The 21757-nt window shown below is 42.8% G+C and overlaps 1 protein-coding gene across 4 annotated transcripts in view; it reads right to left on the bottom strand.

The window, feature by feature from the left end:
* LOC134349193 (E3 ubiquitin-protein ligase SH3RF2-like) overlaps positions 1–21757 on the bottom strand; it is a 97501-nt gene that overhangs the window by 69109 nt on the left and 6635 nt on the right. For all 4 annotated transcript variants that reach the window (XR_010018608.1, XM_063053157.1, XM_063053158.1 and 1 more), the window contains exon 2: positions 18388–18804. Coding sequence is in view for 3 of the 4 variants with exons in the window: in XM_063053157.1 (XP_062909227.1) it covers positions 18388–18789 (402 nt within the window). In the remaining variant the exon portion in view is untranslated. The remainder of the gene's footprint in view (positions 1–18387; positions 18805–21757) is intronic.

Raw genomic sequence — 21757 nt, 5'->3', positions numbered from 1 at the left:
TCTCCTGCAAACACACACAAAATGGAGGAATTCAGCGGATCGGGCTCCCATCTATAGGGAGGAATAAACGGTTGACATTTCAGGCGAGACCCTTCAACAGGTCTTAAACATGCCTCAACAACTAAATCTGCTTTTTCTATACAGTCAGTTAAACCTAGATTTATCAATGTAATTTCCAATTCCTATATCTCTGTTGCCTTTGTTTGATCCTATTATTGTTTCAGATTCAGATTTATTGATCACAAGTTCATCACAATACACAGTGAAATGTGTCATGTTAACAACCAACACTACCTAAGCATGCACTGGGGTTAGCCCACAATTGTCACCACATATTCTGGTGGCTACATCATCAGTTTTGATCCGCCATTGTAGAACTACATAACTTGATATGGCACATCCTTGGGATGTTTAAATAAGGACTGTTCTGTGCTGATTTTATGGACAAATACCTCTACCGCTGGCAGGTCACTGAGCATAAAGTCATGATGGATTGCCTTATACATTGCTTCACTTTCTACCTGCTGCAGACCCAAACTGGCAGCCATGTCCCTCAAGACTCAGCCAGCGGCGGTTCTACCAAGTCATTTGTCATGTTGAATGCTGAAGTCTTTGCTACTTCTAGTCACTCTTCCAAATTATGGAGAAACACTCATTCATCAGATGAAGGGAACCTGTAGTTGGGAATCAGGAGGAGGTTTCCTTCCCTAAGTTTGACCTGAAGTCATGAGACATACAGAGCCCTGAAGATAATGGCTCCAAATGCTACTGTACTGTGATGGAGGAACTTGACATGTAGTAAGGAATCATTCTGTTGCTTGGCTTGCATGTGGGTCAGGTGTGCAAACTTACACAACAGTCCTAGATGTTTGTGAGAAGGCGTTTGACAGAGCTGGGAGTAAATCTCTGAATTTGTTACACTATGGATAGTGTAGTTGTCCACAGGGTTTTCGTGGCAAGATATGCCTTTCTTCTGTGCAGATACTGATGCCACTACACAACCGGCCAGCTTGTCAATATTATTACCAATGTCAATATAAAGGACAATTTGTTTTTAAACTTTGCTTTAACATACAGTTATACTACAACGTAATACAGGTCGACCTTCACTAATCTGGCACCATTGGGACCTGAGGAGTGCTGGATTAGTGAAAATGCCGAATTACAGAAGGATCACACTAAGCATAATCAGTGCCGGGTTATCAAAGGAACCGGATTACAAGTAGTCGGATTAGAGAAGGTCGACCTGTACTTCACTGGACTGATTCAGAGGCAATCACATTACTGTGGGTCTTCGCAAGTTAAGGACAATGGGTTATGAACCAGAGTGGTTTTGCAGCAATGCTGCAGGCATTTTTGTGATCATCATTAATACAATTTTATTTCTTTTATCTAAATTATAAATTTTGAACAGAACATAAATTTCACTGCTGCCATGATGAGATTTCAATTCATATATTATTTTAATTATTTTTTATTTTTATATATACAGCACAGTACTAGGCCCTTCTAGCCCAACAAGCTCGCGCCACCCAATTACACCCATGTAACCAGTTAACCTACTAACCCATATGTCTTTGGAACGTAGGAGGAAACCAGAGCTCCCAGAGGAAACCTATGCAGAAGATACAAACTTCTTATAGACAGTAGTGGAATTGATCTGGTTCGCTGGTACTGTAATAGCATTATGCTAACCACTACACTACTGTGATGCATTTCTGAATTATTAATCTAGATCTCTGGGTTACTAACACACTAATGTCAGCATTGTGTCATTGCCAAACCCATCTTAAGGGAAGTGTAACTTTCCATAGGAAAAGACACCAAAACTCCAGGTAGTGATCATATTAAGGCCATGCATATTTGCAAGAACTCTTCTTTAAAGTTCATTAAGATTGTTATAGCTGGGGGTGGTAATGGAGATAAGCTCCCATTACCTATTAAATGCTCTCAATGGTGTGTGTCTCAAACAGCCTCTGACGACCAAGTCCAGCTCCTGGCCTTCAAGTGTGGCTTAGCTACTAAGACCGGCAGAACTGCTTCTACCGAAAGGAGAAGGGGCAAAGGTGGTTTACTGCCTCCTTAAAACCAGTCGCTTCGGGAGATGGGTCTCATCTGCTGTGGTTGGCAGCTCATCTAGGAGAAGGACCTGTAACAAAAGGGACAGTTGCACTTGAATCTGAGGGGGACCAATATTTTTGCGAGCAGATTTGATAGAGCTGTTGGGAGTGGTTTAAACTAATATGGCAGGGGGATGGGAACCAGTATGATAGAGCCACCAGGTTTACAAGTAGATGATGGGTGTAACATGAAGATAAGGAAGGACAAACCAATGACTGGGTACAAATACAGACAGAGCAGAGTTAAATTTTATGACAGAAACAAAATTCAAAAGGTCAGAGAATGAAGGACTGAAGGTGCTGTATTTAAATGTGCGTAACATTCTGAATAAGGTGGAGGAACTTGTGGTGTAATTAGAGACTGGTCAGTATGAGTTGTGGCTGAAAGAAGGCCATACTTGGGAGCTTAACATCAAAGGATATGCTTTGTATTGAATGGACAGGCAGGAAGGCATAGGCGGTGGTGTGGCTCTGTTGGTAAGAGATGGAATTACATCTTTAGAAAGAGGTTTCACAGGGCCAAAGAATGTTGAATCTTTGTGGGTGGAGTTAAGAAACTGTGAAGGTTAAAAAAAACATGATGGGAATCATACATAGGTCTCCAAATAGTAGCCAATGTGCAGGGTTGAGATTGCAAAGGGAGCTAGAAAAGGCATGTAATAAAGGTAATGACACAATTGTAAAGGGGGACATTAAAATGCAAGGGGATTGGGAAGATCGGGTTGGTGTTGGATCACAATTGAGGCTGCAGCTGTTGAATGCCTACGAGCAGCTTGTGCTTGAGCCTACTCAGGGAAAGGCATCTTAGATTGAGTGTTGTGTAATAACCCAGGTCTTATTAGGGAGTTTAATGTATAGGAACCTTCAGGAGGCAGTGATCATAATAAGATTGAATTCATACTGCAGTTTGAGAGAGAGAAGCATAAGTGACATGTATCAGTACTGCAAAGGAATAAAGGTAATTACAGAGGCATCAGAGAGGAGCTAACCTAGCAGAGGTGGCTGAAGCTTCTGGGAATAGGTCAGAAGGCACAGGATAGACATGTCCCACAGAGGAGGAAGTTCTCAAATGGCAGGGATGGGCAACCGTGGCTGACAAAGGAAGTTAAGGACTGTATAAAAGCCAAGGAAAGGGCATATAAGGTAGCAAAAGTGAGTAGGAAGTTACATGATTGGGGAGCTTTTAAAATACAACAAAAGGCAACTAAAAAAGTTATAAGAAGGGAAAAGATGAAATATGAGGGCAGACTAGCCAATAATATAAAGCGCAGGATAAACTCCTTGCCCATCCTCTGGGTTTTTCCCCCCCTCCCCCTTTTCCTTCTCCCTGGGCCTCCTGTCCCATGATCCTCTCATATCCCTTTTGCCAATCACCTGTCCAGCTCTTGACTCCATCCCTCCCCCTCCTGTCTTCTCCTATCATTTTGAATCTCCCCCTCCCCCTCCCACTTTCAAATCTCTTACTAGCTCTTCTTTCAGTTAGTCCTGATGAAGGGTCTCGGCCCGAAACGTCGACTGTACCTCTTCCTAGAGATGCTGCCTGGCCTGCTGCATTCACCAGCAACTTTGATGTGTGTTGCTTGAATTTTCAGCATCTGCAGAATTCCTTGTGTTTACGCAGGATACCAAAAGTTTTTTCAGTTATATAAAGAGCAAAAGGGAGGTGAGAATTGATATTGGACCACTGGAAAATGATGCTGGTGAGGTAGTAATGGGGGACAAAAAATAGCAGATGAATTTAATGGGTATTTTGTATCCATCTTCACTGTGGAAGACACTAGCAGTGTGCCAGAAGTCCGTGAGCGTCAGGGAGCAGGAGTGAGTGCCATTGCTACTACGACGGAAAAAGTGCTGCTCAAACTCAAAGGTCTTCAGGTGATAAGTCACCTGGGTCAGATGGTCTACATCCCAGACTCCTGAGAGAGATTGCTGAAGAGATAACAGATGCATTGGTCATGATTTTTCAAGAATTACTTGATTCTGCCATGGTCCCGGAGGACTGGAAGATTGCAAACGTCACTCCACTCTTTAAGAAGGGAGGAAGGCAAAAGACAGGGAATTATATAGACCAATTAGCCTAACGTCAGTGGTTAGGAAAGTGTTGCAGTCTACTATTAAGGATGAGGTTTCGATGTACTTGGAGACTAGTGAGAAAATAAGTCACCGTCAGCATGGTTTCTGGAAAGGGAAATCTTGCCTGACAATCTGTTTGAGTTCTTTGAGGAATTAACAAGCAGGGTGGACAAAGGAGAGGCAGTGGATGTCATTTACTTGGATTTTCTGAAGGTATTTGATAAGGTGCCACACATGAGACTGTTTGTTGTTGTTCAGTCCAACTCTTCGTGACCTCACGGTCTCCTGCACACCAAACATTCTTGTTGCTGCTAAACAAAATAAAATCTTATGGCATCACAGGAAAGATACTGGTATGGATACTGAAATGGCTGACAAGCAGGAGGTAGTGAGTGGAAATAAAAGGGGCCTTTTCTATTTGGCTGCCAGTGACTAGTGGTGTTCAGGGGTCAGTATTGGGACTGCTACTTTTCACATTATTTATCAATGACTTAGATAATGGAATTGATCGCTTTGTGGCAAAGTCTGTGGATGATACAAAGATGGGTGGAGGGGTAGGTAGTGCTGAGGAAGCAATGTAATTGCAGCAGGACTTAGACAAGTTGGAATAATGGGCAAAAAAGTGGCAGATGGAATACAGTGTTGGGAAATGTATGATAATGCATTTTGGTAAAAGGAACAATAGTGTGGACTATTATCTAAATGGGGAGAAGGTTCAAACATCAGAGATGCAGAGGGACTTAGGAGTCCTCGTGCAAGACTCCCAGAAGGTTAATATACAGGTTGAGTCTGTGGTTAAGAAGGCAAATGAAATGTTGGCACTTATTTTACGGGGAATAGAATATAAAAGCAAGATGATGCTGAGGCTTTATAAGACACTAGTCAGACTGCACTTGAAGTATTGTCAACGGTTTTGGGCCCCATATCTCAGAAAGGATATGTTGTCATTGGAGACGGTCCAGAGGAGGTTCATGAGGATGATTCCAAGAATGAAGGCATCAACATATGAGGAGTAACACACATCAAAGTTGCTGGTGAACGCAGCAGGCCAAGCAGCATCTATAGGAAGAGGTACAGTCGACGTTTCAGGCCGAGACCCTTCGTCAGTCCTGACGAAGGGTCTCGGCCTGAAACGTCGACTGTACCTCTTCCTATAGATGCTGCTTGGCCTGCTGCGTTCACCAGCAACTTTGATGTGTGTTGCTTGAATTTCCAGCATCTGCAGAATTCCTGTTGTTAACATATGAGGAGTGTTTGGCAGCTTTTGGTCTGTACTCACGGGAATTTAGAAGAATGTGGGGTGGGGTAGCTCATTAAAACCTATCGAATGTTGATAAGACTAGATAGGGGGGACGTGGAGAGGATGTTTCCTATGGTGGGGGTATCCAGAACTAGAGGGCACAGCCTCAAAGTTGACGGGTGACCCTTTAGAACAAGGTAAGGCGGAATTCTTCTAGCCAGACAGCGGTAAATCTGTGGAATTCTTTGCCACAGATTGCGGTGGAGGCCAAGCCCGAGCATATCTTTAAGGTGAATGTTGATCGTTTCCTGATCTGTCAGGGCATCAAAGGATATGGCGGGAAGGCAGGTGTATGGGGTTGAGTGGGATCCGCAATCAGCCCAGATGGAACAGCAGAGCAGACTCAAATGGCTGAATGGCCTAATTCTGCTCTTATGTCTTATGGTCTTAAGGAAAACTGTGATCTCAAACCTTCACTGCCTTGCGGCCGAAATCACTCATGGGGAAGGCATGTTGCAGACAGGAAGCAAAGAGTGGGAAAAAAACGGGTCCTTTTCAGAATGGCAGGCAGTGACTAGTGGGGTACAGCAAGGCTCAGTGCTGGGACCCCAGTTGTTTACAATATATAGTAATGACTTGGATGAGGGAATTAAATGCAGCATTTCCAAGTTTGCGGATGACACGAAGCTGGGCGGCAGTGTTATCTGTGAGGAGGATGCTAAGAGGATGCAGGGTGACTTGGATAGGTTAGGTGAGTGGGCAAATTCATGGCAGATGCAATTTAATGTGGATAAATGTGAGGTTATCCACTTTGGTGGCAAAAACAGGAAAACAGATTATTATCTGAATGCTGGCCAATTAGGAAAAGGGGAGGTGCAACGAAACCTGGGCGTCATTATACACCAGTCATTGAAAGTGGGCATGCAGGTACAGCAGGCGGTGAAAAGGCGAATGGTATGCTGGCATTTATAGCAAGAGGATTCCAGTACAGGAGCAGGGAGGTACTACTGCAGTTGTACAAGGCCTTGGTGAGACCACACCTGGAGTATTGTGTGCAGTTTTGGTCCCCTAATCTGAGGAAAGACATTCTTGCCATAGAGGGAGTACAAAGAAGGTTCACCAGATTGATTTCTGGGATGGCAGGACTTTCATATGATGAAAGACTGGATCGACTAGGGTTATACTCTCTGGAATTTAGAAGATTGAGGGGGGATCTTATTGAAATGTATAAAATCCTAAAGGGATTGGACAGGCTAGATGCAGGAAGATTGTTCCCGATGTTGGGGAAGTCCAGAACGTGGGGTCACAGTTTGAGGATAAAGGGGAAGCCTCTTAGGACCAAGATTAGGAAAAACTTCTTCACACAGCGAGTGGTGAATCTGTGGAATTCTCTGCCACAGGAAACAGTTGAGGCCAGTTCATTGGCTATATTTAAGAGGGAGTTAGATATGGTCCTTGTGGCTAAAGGGATCAGGGGGTATGGAGGGAAGGTTGGTACAGGGTTCTGAGTTGGATGATCAGCCATGATTGTACTGAATGGCGGTGCAGGCTCGAAGGGCCGAATGGCCTACTCCTGCACCTATTTTCTATGTTTCTATGAAAACATCTGTATCTGGAGTCCCTAAGGCAATTCTACATTGAGTTCAGTGCTGACTAGCAACTCATACAAAGCCGCTGATGCCAAATGTATTGGTCTCCGCCGTTCCTTTGGATTCATCATCTGCAGAAAAGGGACAGCCTGCTACATGGGCAACAGCTTGCTCTCCATATTGTACTGCCCTGGTTTGTGTATGTTGTAGACAGCTGGGACGTAATGTCCATGGTTAACCCTGACCAATGGAGGACTTCATCATCTTGCCTAAACTTACATTCAAATTCATTTGTACATAACAACTGCTCTCCCAGCTTCTTTCACTTGTCATTTTGAAAATAATCTTCAGTTAGACTATCGAACAGAATTTCCCCTTCATAAATCAAACTGACTTTAATTAATAAAAAGTATTAATCTAATCTAATCTATTATTCCTTCTGTGGAAACTTTAATATCTCCTTTTCTCATTTTCCATCTCCTTCTGTCTCTGCTGATCCATTTCCCAACCAAGATTCATAATTTATGATGTGAAATCGTTTCACCGGTGACACATTCCAATTGATCAAAACATTTGGCATGAAGGCTCCGCAATTTTGCAACAGACCTGTCATTCAACAGTAAATGGTAAACACACACAAACGCTGACAAGCATCCAACATTCTACAGAGCTAAGGAATGTACTGTCAGCCAATGTCAGATCAACACTGCCACTCTTTGTGTGATATACAAATTTGATGTGATAACACATGAACATTATCTTTAATATCACATGCATCGAAATGCAAATTAATGCCACAGTCTTCATCGCACAGCAACTTCATGCTCTCATATTCAATTTGTTAACAAGACTGACATGGCTGGTATCTCAATTTCGACAATGTAGTCGTAGTATTAGCATTTAAGTGCCTTCTGATCCGCCCATTGACAGTACACAGGGTGACTTTCCTGTGGAGATATCCATTTATTCTCTGCTGCAGAATGACGACCATAGAAATATTTGTAAAGAAAGAAGTAAATTCATTAGCATTATTTTTTAAATTTGGTTTAACATCTGTTTATATAATCTTCACTAGAATCTGCAATTAAGCAACAGCAGTAATTTGGAAAGCTCCGTATGTGGGTCTGTATCACACCTACATGGCACATGATTGCCTTAATGGCCTGTAGACATTTGCACAGTCCGAAGACTGATAACATCACGCGTCTATACGGTCAATGCATTAATGGCAAAAAACAGAATCCTCCACATTGTTAATTGTGAACAGAGTGGCTGATCTGACAACCTCCCTCTGAGTGGCAATAGTAACTGAAAATTCACAATATTAAAATCACTGCATTACGACAAATATGTGAAGGACGATACATGGATAAACACCAGAAAAAGTACCAAATTCCTCCAAAAACTGTTAAAGAACTCCTCAACTTAAATACCATGAAAATAGTCATTTACCATCCATATTGTGCCTCTCAAGGTCCAACCCTGTGTCCCCGTCGTGAGAGGTGGAAATGCGTAAGGCCCGCCAACAGGGCTCTGGTGAAACTGTATAGACCAATCAACTGTACAGTGGATACAATGGATTACAGAAACATTGATGAACTCCAACTGTACCATCGATTTGGACAATGGAGACGGGAGGTCACTGGGAGCTAAGGGCCCCAGAAGAAGACAATCTTTACTGTAGTTGAGGTGGAAATAGATGGGCTGAATTCTCCTCCTGTCTTATACACTTTGGAATGGACTTAATTAGGTAGTTAAGTGGTATATGTTAGCCATTGCTGCAAAAGGATTTTAGCAAAAGATGTCTTGATCCAAACATCTCTGTATGACCGCATCTGGGGTATTGTGTACAGTTCTGGTCTGCTGACCTCAGAAAGACAATGTCTGAAGATTCACCAGACTAATTCTTGGTTTGGCAGGTATATCATATGAAGAGACTTTAAGGGGATTAGGGCTGCACATTTGAGTTCAGAAGGATGACAGGACATCCCACTGAAACACAACAAAATTCTTTCAAGGCTCCCCGGGATAGATGCATAGCTGATGTTTCACATAGCTGAGGGGTCAAGAACCAACAAAGGTTACAACTTCAAAGTAAGGGCTGATTCATTCAGGAAAGAAAAAAAGAAGAAATCGCTTCATTTAAATGGTGTTGAACCTTAGGAAGACTATGGAAGCAGACAGATTTCTGGATATCAGGGGAATTAAGAATTGGAATCCGCACAGGAAAATGATGTTGAGGTAAAAGATTATCCATGTGCTTATTGAATGGTGCAGCAGACACAAGGGGCCAAATGGCCTAATCCTGCCTTTACTTCTTATGTTCTTAGGAACTTCCCTAATATGAATTTTTAAATGGTCTTGTCTTACAATAAGTAAAGAAGAAGGGTCTCTATCCTGAAATGTTGACTGTCTATTTCCCTCCATGGATGCTACCTGACAAGATTTTACACACAGGCTGGGAATTTAGCCGATGAATCTTATTTTTCTTCCACACACAGCATAGAACAGGCCCAACCCAAAGAGCCCGCACCACCCAAGTACACCCATGTGACCAATTAACCTACTAACCTGTACGTCTTTGGAAAGTGGGAGAAAACCAGAGCACCTGGAGGAAACCCACGCGGTCATGGTGAGAACATACAAGCTCTTTACGGACAGTGGCAGGAATTGAATCCACATTGCCAGCGCTGTAATAGCATTATGCTGACCACCACATCACCTGGGGGACCCACTGTAGTCCACACTTGAGCACTTTAGAGCTGAAAGAAACTTTACAACTTCTCTATCTTATAGACAGGGAGATTGGCAAGGGAGCTCATCAGCTGTGTCAACACGATTAACTAAATCTTGGGATTGCTTTAATGGCAACGAAGTGCATAAATAATGGAATAAAAGGAACAATCATTATCCAGAGTTCCAAGTGCTTCCTCCGAGAGGCACAATAAAGAGACCTCAATGACAAATGTTAACAATACAAGACATTCTTTTTCAAAAGTGTGCTGTATGTGTGGGCGGACTGTGAATATACAAGGAGTCGGTCAACGGTATGAAGATGTGATTAAAGCTATCAGCTTTAAAGAAGATATTCCACACTTTACAGCACACAGTCATCTGTTGTAGTTACAATTGTGATACAAATATTTCTGCATTAATGTACAGGAGCAGAGACACATTGGATTGTGGCACACTGATAATCCCCATTCTACTGGTGGTTATATCAGTTGACAGATTAAGACCTTTGAGATCTCATGTTAAATAGAAATGATACCTCCAAATTCACAGTACTAAATTAATTTCATGCTTGTTTGTTACTGGAGAAGTGTTGAGATCTACTTAAATGACAATGCATAGCTAGGGTCTAGACTGTATTGTCCAGTGGGATAACGTATCCAGAACGGAGATGATGTGCAATAGCACCATCCTCCATTCCCCTTCGTCAAACACTCACCAATCCTCTAAATCAGTCTAATTATCAGTGGGGGTAGTGGGAGTGGATTGTTGGAGACCTCCAAAAAGCCATCCTCTCTCCTCCACCAACCCTCCACTGCAACCCTACCTTCCCTACCACCCTCTAGCAGGCTAATATCCAATTCCCCACTCCGGCCTCTTACCTCTTCTCACCTGCCTGTCACCTTCCCCAGGTCCCCTCCTCACTCCCTTTTTCCTACGGTCCACTCTCCTCTCCTATCAGATTCCTTCCTCTCCAGCAGTTTACTTTTCCTACCCACCTGGCTCCACCAATCACCATCTAGCTATTCTCCTTCACCTCCCCTTTCGGGCATCTTTCCCCTTTCCTTTCCAGTGCTGAAGAAGGGTCTCAGCCCAAGACATCAGCTGTATATTCATTTCCATAGATGCTGCCTGACCTGCTGAGTTCCTCCAGCATTTTGTGTGTGTTGCTTTGGATTTCCAGCATCTGCAGAATCTCCTGAGTTTATAATACGCTATAAGCCTACATCCTCCAATTATACATCAAGCAAAGAACATTTCCTACCATCCCCTCGCACAAGCAACCTATCATTAGACTGGGCCTCTCCAGCTATTCAACCCAGACCCAGACCCTTTTCCACCATTTTCCAGATTGACTTCTCTTACAGCACACCAACATAAACAGGCTACCGGTTCCCTCAAGCCAACCCTGTTATTCAGTATGAGCATCACTGATCTACACTGGCTCAACTCCTCTTCAGTGGCAGTTTCTCATAACCCTCAATTCTGCAATCTTTAAAATAATTGTCAATCTCTGCTTTAAATATATATTGTCATAGAGTGCTACAGCACAGTGACAGGCCTTTAGGGTGATAAATCTGTGGAATTTGTTGCCACAAGCGGCTGTGGAGGCCAAGTCATTGGGTGCATTTAAGGCAGAGATAGATAGGTTCTTGATTAGCCAAGGCATCAAGGGCTATGGGGAGAAGGCAGGGGAGTGGGGATGACTGGAAAAATTGGAATAGCCCATGATTGAATGGTGGAGCAGACTTGATGGGCTGAATGGCCTACTTCTGCTCCTAAATCTTATGGTCTTATGGCCCATCTAATAATGCTGAGCTATTATTCTGCCTCATCCCATTGACCTGCACCTGGACAAAGCCTTCCATACCCCTCCCATCCATGTACTGATTCAAACTTCTCCTAAATGCTGAAATCGAACCCGCATCCACCACTTCCACTGTTCCACACTCTCACCATCCTCTGAGTGAAAAGATTCCCCTCATGTTCTCCTTAAGTATTCCACCTTTCACCCTTAACCCTACAGCTCAGCATTCAGTACCATCATCCCCTCAAAACTAGCTTCAAGACCTTGGCCTCGATACCTCTCTGTGCAACTGGATCCTTCATTTCCTCACTTGCAGACCCCAGTTCAGATTGGCAACAACATCTCCTCCACAATCTCCATCAGCACAGATGCACCAGCATGCTGCATGCTTAGCCCCCTGCTGTACTTGCTTTACATTTATGACTGTGTGGATAAGCACAGCTCCAATGCCATATTCAAGCTTGCTGATGACACTCTGTTGCAGGCTGAATCAATGGTAGTGACGAATCAGTATATGGGGGGGAGATTAAAAATCTGGCTGTCTGGTGCCACAACACCAACCTCTTCCTCAGTGTCAGCAAGACAAAGGAGCTAATTATTGACTTCTGGAGGTGGAAACCACAGGTCCATGAGCCAGTCTTCATCAGAGGATCACAAGTGGAGAAAGTCAGCAACGCTAAATTCCTCGGTGTTATCATTTCAGAGGACCTGTCCTGAGTCCAGCGTGGAAGTGCAATTATGAAGAAAGCAAGGCATCTGCCTCTACTTCCTTAGGTTTGTGAAGATTCGGCACGACATCTAACACTTGGACAAACTTCTGTAGATGTGTGGTGGAGAGTATATTGATTGGCTGCATCACAGTATAGTTTGGAAACACTGATGCCCTTGAATGGAAAATCCTGGCCGAGCCCATTATGGATAAAGTCCTACCCACCACTGAGCACATCTACACGGAGCATTGTCGCTGGAAAGCAGCATCCATCATCAGGTACCTTCACTACCCAGACCATGCTCTCTTCTCGCTGCTGCAACCAGGACAAAGATACAGGAGCCTCACGACTCACACGACCAGGTGCAGGAACAGTTACTACTCCTCCACGATCAGGCTCTTGAATCAAAGGGGATAACTTCACTCACCCCAACACTGAACTGTTCCCAAAACCTATGGACTCACTTTCAAGGGCTCCTCATCTCATGTTTTTCATCAGATATTTATTGATTATTTATTATTATTTCTTTCTTTTTGTTTTTGCACAGTAGCTGAACTGGTTGAAAGTTGGTGCACTCTTTCGTTGATTTTATTATGGTTATTATTTTACTATAGATTTATTGAGTACGTCCACAAGAAAATGAATCTCTGGGTTGTATATGGTGATATATATGTACTTTGATAATAAATTTATTTTGATCCCTCTGTGGTGGCCAGTGCTATCATGTTTGCTGTTGTGTGTTGGGGCAGCAGGCTGAGGGTAGCAGACACCAACAGAATCAACAAACTCATTCGTAAGGCCGGTGATATTGTGGGGATGGAACTGGACTCTCTGATGGTGGTGTCTGAAAAGAGGATGCTGTCTAAGTTGCATGCCATCTTGGTCAATGTCTCCCATCCACTACGTAATGTACTGGTTGGGCACAGGAGTACATTCAGCCAGAGACTCATTCCACCGAGATGCAGCACAGAGCATCATAGGAGGTCATTCCTGCCTGTGGCCATCAAACTTTACAACTCCTCCCTTGGAGGGTCAGACACCCTGAGCCAATAGGTTGGTCCTGGACTTACTTCCTGGCATAATTTGCATATTACTATTTAATTTTTTTTTGGTTTTATTACTATTTGCAACTGTAACGAAAACCAATTTCCCCCGGGATCAATAAAGTATGACTATGTCTATGACTAACTTAACCCATAATCTCTAGTTCTAGTCCCACCCAATCTCAGTGAAAAAAGCCTGCTTGCATTTATCCTATCTATATCCCTCTTAATCTCTATCAAGTCTCCCCTTATTTTTCTGTGTTCCAGAGAATAAAGTCCTAACCTTTTTAACCTTTCCCCATAATTCAGGTCCTTGAGTCCCGGCAACATCCTTGTAAATTTTCCCTGTACTGTTTCAATGTTTTTAATATCTTTCCTGTAGGTAGGAGATCATAACTGCAAGCAGTATTCCAAATGAGGCATCACCAACGTCTCATACAACTTCAACATAACATCCCAACTTTTCTAATGACCTGGCCTCCACCACCCTCAGAGAACTCCAGAGACTGACAACACCTCTATTAAGTCACTTCTTATCCCACTTCGCTACCAAGAGAAAAGCCCCAGCTCACTCAACTCATCCTCATAAGACATGCTGTCTAATCCATGAAGCATCCTGGTAAATCTCTTCTGCACCTTCCCTAAAGCCTCTGCAACCTTCCTACGATGAGGTGACCAGAACTGAACGCAACATTCCAAGTGTGGTCTAACACACATTTGCACTAATCTCATTGTTTTTCTCCCACATTGCCATCAGCTCCCTTGGATTCCATGGCTCCCCTACACGATAGAGGTGACTTACAGTGCCCAGTTAGCCAACCAACCCGAACATCTTCAGGATGTGGAATGAAAGCAGAGCACCTGGAGCAAGGTCACATGGTCACAGGAAGAATTCCACACGGACAGCACAGGAGGTCAGGACTGAACACAGGTCACTGCAGCTCTACTAACTCTGTCGCTGTATCTTTGAAATGTGATTAACAGCAGAGCATTCAGCTAAAACAAGGCATGTGTCTGTTAAATGTGGGTAGTCAGCATAAAGAATGCCACAATAGGACTAGTTTGCCACTGTAATGATAACTAGCTGCACAGTGAGGGCATTTAAAGCCTTGGGGTACTGGGAAAACCGGACGGGGGCTAACTACTGAATTTTACTTCTGACATTGTTTACAAATCATGTTTTCAATTAGGATTGACACATTTCTGTAGTTACAGCTGTGAGTGGAATAGGATCATTTTTTTTTACAAATAACTTTGCCTGCTTATCTCAAAAATAAATTGATGTCAGCCCAGTTCTCCTCTGCCTCATTATGCATGATGGTCTCTGCAACTGCTCACATTGTAACACTACTCACTGGTATATAATGAGGAAAAGTAATTCTAACATCCACTGATCTTTGAAATGTATCTTACAATCTAATTCCACTTGCCTTAAACATTAATAGTAAATGTACTAAGCCAGCATCCAGATACCCTAGGAATTTTGGTCCATAAATAATTTACCTGGGAAGGTAAGCAGTTAGCTTTGCTGGACTTAGTAACTGCACAAGTTTGGTTTAATCATGCATTGCAAAAGGTTTACATAGAAGCACTTTGAACAACCTACACTCAGGAGAGCTAAATGGCTACTGATTGGACTTGACCTACCAGTTGCACAAACTAGATGGTCTCATCCAGTTACCTTGGCAACACCAGACAAAGTAACAAGATATAATACCAAAGCACTTCAATCGGGCAAAGGAAGAAATGATTTGAACTCTTGCCTGATATTGCCTCTTTGTAGCTACTTGTAATTGTACTATTTATTCAAGATTATGTCATTTTTTTGGACATGAGCGTAAAGGAGAACAAAATCATTGTTACTCCAAATCTGATGCAGTGTAAAAAACCACAGTAAGCATAAAAAAACAATAAATATAAAAGCAACCTCTTAAAAGACAATGTACAAGTAACTGCTGAGTTTGGCTGTAATTAAGATTAACTTATGTGCATGCCAGCCAGATATGGATTGGAATACAGTGATGCAAGAAGTGGCGAATTTTATTTGACTCCACCCAATGGAACATGCTGGAGATTTTCATTACATTCAATAGTGAACGAAAATCCAAAAGCTGCAGAAGCTGAAAATCTGATTAGAAATACAGAAAATTCTAGAAACTTTCAGTAGGTCAAGCAGCCTCTGTGGAAAGAGAAACAGAATCTGAAGCTGTGAAGCGTCTGACGGAAATCTATCATACATCCTCTATTTCCTTAGCCCTTCAATGAAGAATCAGCTTTACTGCCTTTCATCCGGCACACTAGAGATCCTTCCCTTAATTATTCCCTATTTTCTATCATCATGCTTCTTAAAACCTACCTCTTTCTCCAAGCTTTTAAATATCCAATATCCAAAGATAGATCTTTCTGTGGTTTAGTATCAAATTTTATTCGGTAGAAACCACATGAAACACCTTGGGATATTTAGAAGGAAAGAAAGATTAGCTCTATTTTTCCACAGGAAGATCGAAATATACAGTGAAATGCGTTGTTTGCGTCAAATCAAATCAACAAGGAATCTGCAAGGGTCGCAAGCTTCCAGCGCTAATGTAGCACGTCCACAACTCACTAATCCTAATTGTATATTTTCTTAGAATATGGGAGGAAACCAGAGCAACCGGAGGGATCCATAACTTCCTTACAGAGAGGGGGGAAGTGAACCCCAATCTTACAGCTGCCACTAGGCTACCATGTCGCCCCACAATTTAACTGTATTAGAAAGGCTCTGGTGAACCATGAAGAGATGTGATTCTCAGCTCCTTTGTTGGGGTTCGCTTCTCTCAAGTCTGTCACTGTAAAGATCGACCCTCAATTAGTCTTTATGATCCCAGACAGCTTTCAATGTTCTGTGAGCTTACATCAATGTAGAGAAATTCTCAAACATATTTTCTGAGCATCTCAGTTAGTAGAGAGAAGTGCAGGGCCACAACATTTTGTGATGAAAGATGAAACTCGGCTTTTTCTGAGCAATGCGCCAACAGCCTTTGTAAGTACTTAATATTCTTGAAAGGAGATGTGTGGGACAAGTATTTTATAACACAGAGACTGGTCGGTGTTTGGAAGCAGATATGTTAGTGGCTGACATGATAACTGTACTCACCCCAATAATGAACTGATACCACGACCTATAGACTCCTCATTTTAAAGGACTCTACATCTCATGTCCTCAATATTATTTGTTTATTTATTATCATTTTGATTTATTTTTGAAGTCGCACTATTTGTTGTCATATGCACATCAGCTACTTGTATGTCATTGTCTATTGATTTTCAAAGTACATTTATTACCAAAGTATGTGAAAGTATGTATTCTATATACCACCTTGAGTTTTGTCTCCTTACAGACAGCCACAAAACAAAGAAAACCAATAGAACCCATTAAAGAAAAGAATGTCAAACACCCAAAGTGCAGAAAAAAAACCAAATCATGCAAACAATAAAAATAAGCAAGTAACATTCAGAATTGAAGTTCACAAAAGTGAGTCTTTCGCCACAAAGACAGTCATCACTGCAACCGATCCAGGAATCCAGGAGCCTGTTAGCCGCGGGCCACAGCCTCGATCCAGGAGCCTGTTAGCCGCAGGCCACAGCCTCAGTTCTGTGCAGGGACGAGTAAACCTCACGGATCAGCGAACTGAACACCAGCCTGCCCCTCACCTCTGGCCCCCAAACCATGACATTTCTTAAATCGGCCAAACCATGGGTCGTTACTCGTCTTGGACCTGGACCCGGGCTCAGGCCCCGCCACCTCAAATCTACCTTGCATCTGCTCACCTCGTCTCAATTCTACCACATTGAATCACCTTCAAGTCTACTCCAGCAATAGCCAAACATCGGCTCGTTACCCAGCCTCGGGCCCAGGCATCACCGCCTCACTCAATTCAGCCTGAACCCGCCATGCTGCAACTTAGAGACTAGTTTTCACACTACAAAAATGCCAGGTCGTACAGGTGGTTCAAAAGCTCAACTTCAAAAGAGAAGTTACAGGCTATTGACTGCAATGATCATATCCAAGAAAAACTGTGACTAATACAATAATTTATAGTTTTGTTTGCTACCCGCAAGTTGTCATTGTGCTTCATCAGTGTCATCTTAAACCAGAAATTCATGATATGATCTTCCAACAATATCAATACCATTCCTATCTGTCCTTCAGCATTGTAATTACTGTGATAACCAGTATGGATTTGACCTGTCTAATTAAATCAGAAGCTCATTTGCTTTGGCTCCAAACATTTATTTTCTCTGACTGCTTCAAGAAACATGGTCACTGAATATCTGTATTCAATCCCACCTGCCTTCCTCCATCTTCACTCCCCTCTGTTCTGCCTCTAACCCTGAAGATTTTATATAAATATTCTCCTGTCAACATCTCCAGGGATAACTGGTCTCTCTCTATCAGCAGAAGATTCTCAGACACTACATTTACACAGTATATCAGTACATGCTGGAGATTTATGGAGAGAATTCCCAGTGCTATTGCCCTCTGAAGCAAGCTACTCAATTATCAATGAAATTTCTCGGTAAGAATAGCCCTTTAATAAGAGTGCCTCCCAGGACATTTAGAGACAGGCAATGAATAGATGATGACCACACCCTGAAAAAAAACCACATAGCATATTGGCTAACCCAGGAGATTCTGCAGATGCTGGAAACCAGGAGTATCACATATAAAAATCTGGAGTAACTCAGCATGTTAGATAGCATCTATGGAAAAAAATAAACAGTTGAAGTTTCAGGCTGATTCACTTCTACCTCCTCGTTCCCCCCCCCCCCCCAAATCCTCTTTGTTCTGCCTCTAATCAAGGTCATTTTATATAAGTATTCCCCTGTCAACATCTTCAGGGATAACTTGTCTCTACCAGCTGATGTACGATCAACAGAAGATTTTCAGACACCCCTGAAGCATCAGAAACATCAATTGTTTATTCCCTTCCATAGAAGCTTCCTGACCTGCTGAATTCCTCCAGCGTTTTGTATGCATGACATCATAAACTGCTTTCGGGAATGCAAAGGTAAAGTAACTTTAACGTTACCTTTTCTGTGGGGCTCCTGGCACTGGGAGGTGAGTTCACCAGGCTGCTATGAGGATTGATTGGGTCTGTGCTTCTTTTCCCTTGATCCTGATTTGCAGGAGCCTGCGCTGCTTGAAGAGGAATGACCCTGCCGTTTGTTTGCCCGTACTTAATGCCATCCAGCAGGCGAACCAGCAGCAAGTTAGCAGGCAGTTCTTCAATGCTACATGTAACCGGAGTCCGACATTCTGGGCACCGGAGTTCCTTCCTGGAGTTGAATATCCTGTGGAGACAGGGCTTGCAGAAGGTATGCTGGCATGGCAACACCTTGGCAGTGGCATCCAGCCTTTCAAAGCACACTGGGCATTCCAGCAAGTCCAGCAAGGCGAGGTCATCCATTCTACTTCCACAATACCATCTCATCAAAACACAATCTCCCTGGAAATCAAGCAGGAAAATGGGTTAGGCTTAAGAAGGTTTGCAACTGTTCTGAACATGATTATCCATTCAGAAATCGGAGGTGCAAAGGGATCAAGATTCCCTAAAGGCAAACTCGCAGCCGGTGGTAAGGAGCATAAATGCAATGCAGACATCTCACCTTTCCCAGAAGTTCCAGGAGTCTCTTGCATATTGATAGTGGCTCCCTGATGCCCGCAAATTATATACAATATCCGGGAAATCGATTTTTTTGAGAGCGAGCGCGAGAGAGAGAGAGAGAGCAAGAGAGAGCGCACAAGAAAGAGAGAGAGCACGCCATGGCAGAGTGTTCCAAAAAAAGAAAATATAAAACGTATGTCACCCCAGACTATACTAAAGTGTACCCCTGCCTAATAGGGGTCAAAAATAATGACAGTGTTGCTCGCTGCACTGTTTACAACAGTGACTTTTCTATTGCCCATGGTGGGTTAAGACTGTAAAAGACATGTTGAGGTGAGTTTAACAGGTGTCATTCATTCATTAGCATAGCTAACGTTATTCAAACTAGCTGGCCAGCTGCTAAGAAGCTACTCTATTGCAGGCATCCCACCTCTCCCGGAAGTCTCCCGCAAATTGATGGTGCTACCTCCCTGAAATGAGTTTTTGCAGGGTGGGATGTCTGACAATGTCAGAATTTATTTTCAGGGGACCAGAATAAAAAGGCAAAGATGTAATGCTAAGGCTTTATAAGGCACTGGCCAGACAGCGTTTTGAGTATAGTAAGCAGTTTCAGACCCCATATCTAAGGAAGATGTGCTTGAGAGGATCTATAGAATTCATTGTCACAGAAAGCTGCAGAGGCCAAGTTACTATGTATATTTAAAGTGGAGGTTGATAGGTTCTTGGTGAGTAAAGGTGTCAAAGGTTATGGGGAGAAGGGAGGAGATCGAAGTGAGAGGGAGGGAAAAAAAATCAACCATGATGGAACGTTGCAGTAGACTTGATGGGCCGAATGGCCTAGTTCTAATGCTGTATTTTATAGTCAGTAACAAATTTCTGGATTACAAATTCTGGCTTCAAGTTAATTTTAGTCTACAGAGCAAAGGAAAAGAAGTGGCAGTAAGGGAGCACTTTGGTCTACAATTCTGTAAGTTCTAAAACAGTTATGAATGCCATAGATTCACTACCCTTGAGATAAAGAAATTCCTCATCATCTGTATTGTAAAGGGACATCCTTCTATTCTGAGGTGGCATATTCTGGTTCTAGATAACCCCACTATTGGAAACATCCTCTCCACGTTCACCCTGACTAGATCTTTTAATATTCTGTAGGTTTCAATGATATCCCCTTTCATTCTTCTAAATAACAGCGTGTAGAGGCCCAGAGCCATACATTAACCCTTTCATTCCCAAGATCATTCTCATAAACCTTCTCTGAGTAAACCTTTTGGCAATCCTGCACAAGGACTAGCAAGCCTTTCTGCACCTCTGATTTCTGAATTAGCTCCTGCTTTAGAAATTAGTCTATGCCTTTATTCCTTCTACCAAAGTGCGTAACCATACACTTCTCCACACTGTATTCTAACTGCCACTTCTTTGACCATTCTCCTAATCTGTCCAATAATTTCTGCAGACTTCCTGCTTCCTCAACACTACCTGCAACTCCACATATCTCTGTATCATCTGCAAATATGGAACAAAACTCCATTTGCTCCACTAATTTCCTTCAGGGAAGAAAATCTGGACAAACCCACATCTGACTCTGGATCCATAAAAATGTGGTTGCATGACAATAAAAAGACCCAGCAAGTAATGCAGTCCAAGGGCTCATTAACATTGTGCAATAAACATCATCCTTGTCTGCCTATTGTGAAGGAATCAAACATAATCCTCTCTTCCTGAGATAGAAGTGATAAAAGTTTGTTCCACAGACCGTTGGCCTAATGCTGGTCTTCCCACAAAACTCTGCAGTTAATTAAAGGTAGGGCTGTTCCCTTCCCCAAAATGTAAACAGCTCAGAGACACCAGGAAATTACTTGCCTCCTGAAAGAAGCCTGCTGAATTTTGATGCATGAGGGAAAAATAAGAAACCTTCCAGGATTTAACCCAAGATGCAGAAGGTGTACTGGATATAAATTTGAAAGTCCTGAGTACTTTCCTTTCATGCATCAGAGTGTTGAGGCTGAGCGTCCCAAATAATCCCACTTAATGTTGTGAGCTCGATCTGAGATATCTGTGACCCTGGCACCTGGAAGGCAACAAACCATCCGGGAATCTTGTTCTCATCCACAGAACTTCCTTTCATTGGTTAGGGGAGCAGAATTAGTTTGGATCCTCCCTGCTAAGAGCACCTGCAGTGAAGGGGACTAATATCCTTGTTGCTTGTGCTACAGTACATGGGGTAGTTTCAACTAGAGTTGCAGGAGGATGGAAGTGAGGGAGCCAGAAGAACAGATATTGGTGTGATTATGGAGAAAGAGGTTGTTAAGCCTACATACAAAGCCAGGAATTGAAAGGTTGAGCATAGTGGGACTAATGCTCTGAGCTGCATATATTTCAAAGCAAGGAGTGTTGTGGAAAAGCTTTCATACACCCCTATGTGTGAAAGCTTAGGGCATGAATCAACACGTGGAATTATGTGATTGCAGGTATTAGTGAGACTTGGTTGCAGGAGCAGCAGGGTGCTGTTGTTTATATGTGATAGAGCAGGAGGAATTAAAGGGGTGGCATTATTAGTCAGGGTAAATGTCACAGCACTCTACGTCAACTCAGGAAGTACAACCTGCCTCAGGAGCTGCTGATTCAATTCTATTCAGGAATAATCCAATCTGTTCTCTGTTTGTCCATCACTGTCTGGTTTGGATCAGCTACCAAACAAGACAAGAATAGACTCCAAAGAACCGTCAGGGCTGCGGAAAGGATTATTGGTGTGAAGCTGCCCTCGATCCAGGACGTATATGCACCTAGAGTCAGG

The sequence above is a fragment of the Mobula hypostoma genome, chromosome 7, assembly GCF_963921235.1.
Source record: "Mobula hypostoma chromosome 7, sMobHyp1.1, whole genome shotgun sequence".
NCBI classification, from domain to species: domain Eukaryota; kingdom Metazoa; phylum Chordata; class Chondrichthyes; order Myliobatiformes; family Myliobatidae; genus Mobula; species Mobula hypostoma.
The sequence above is the reverse complement of the archived record's forward strand: the minus strand, read 5'-3'. Positions and strand labels throughout refer to the sequence as shown.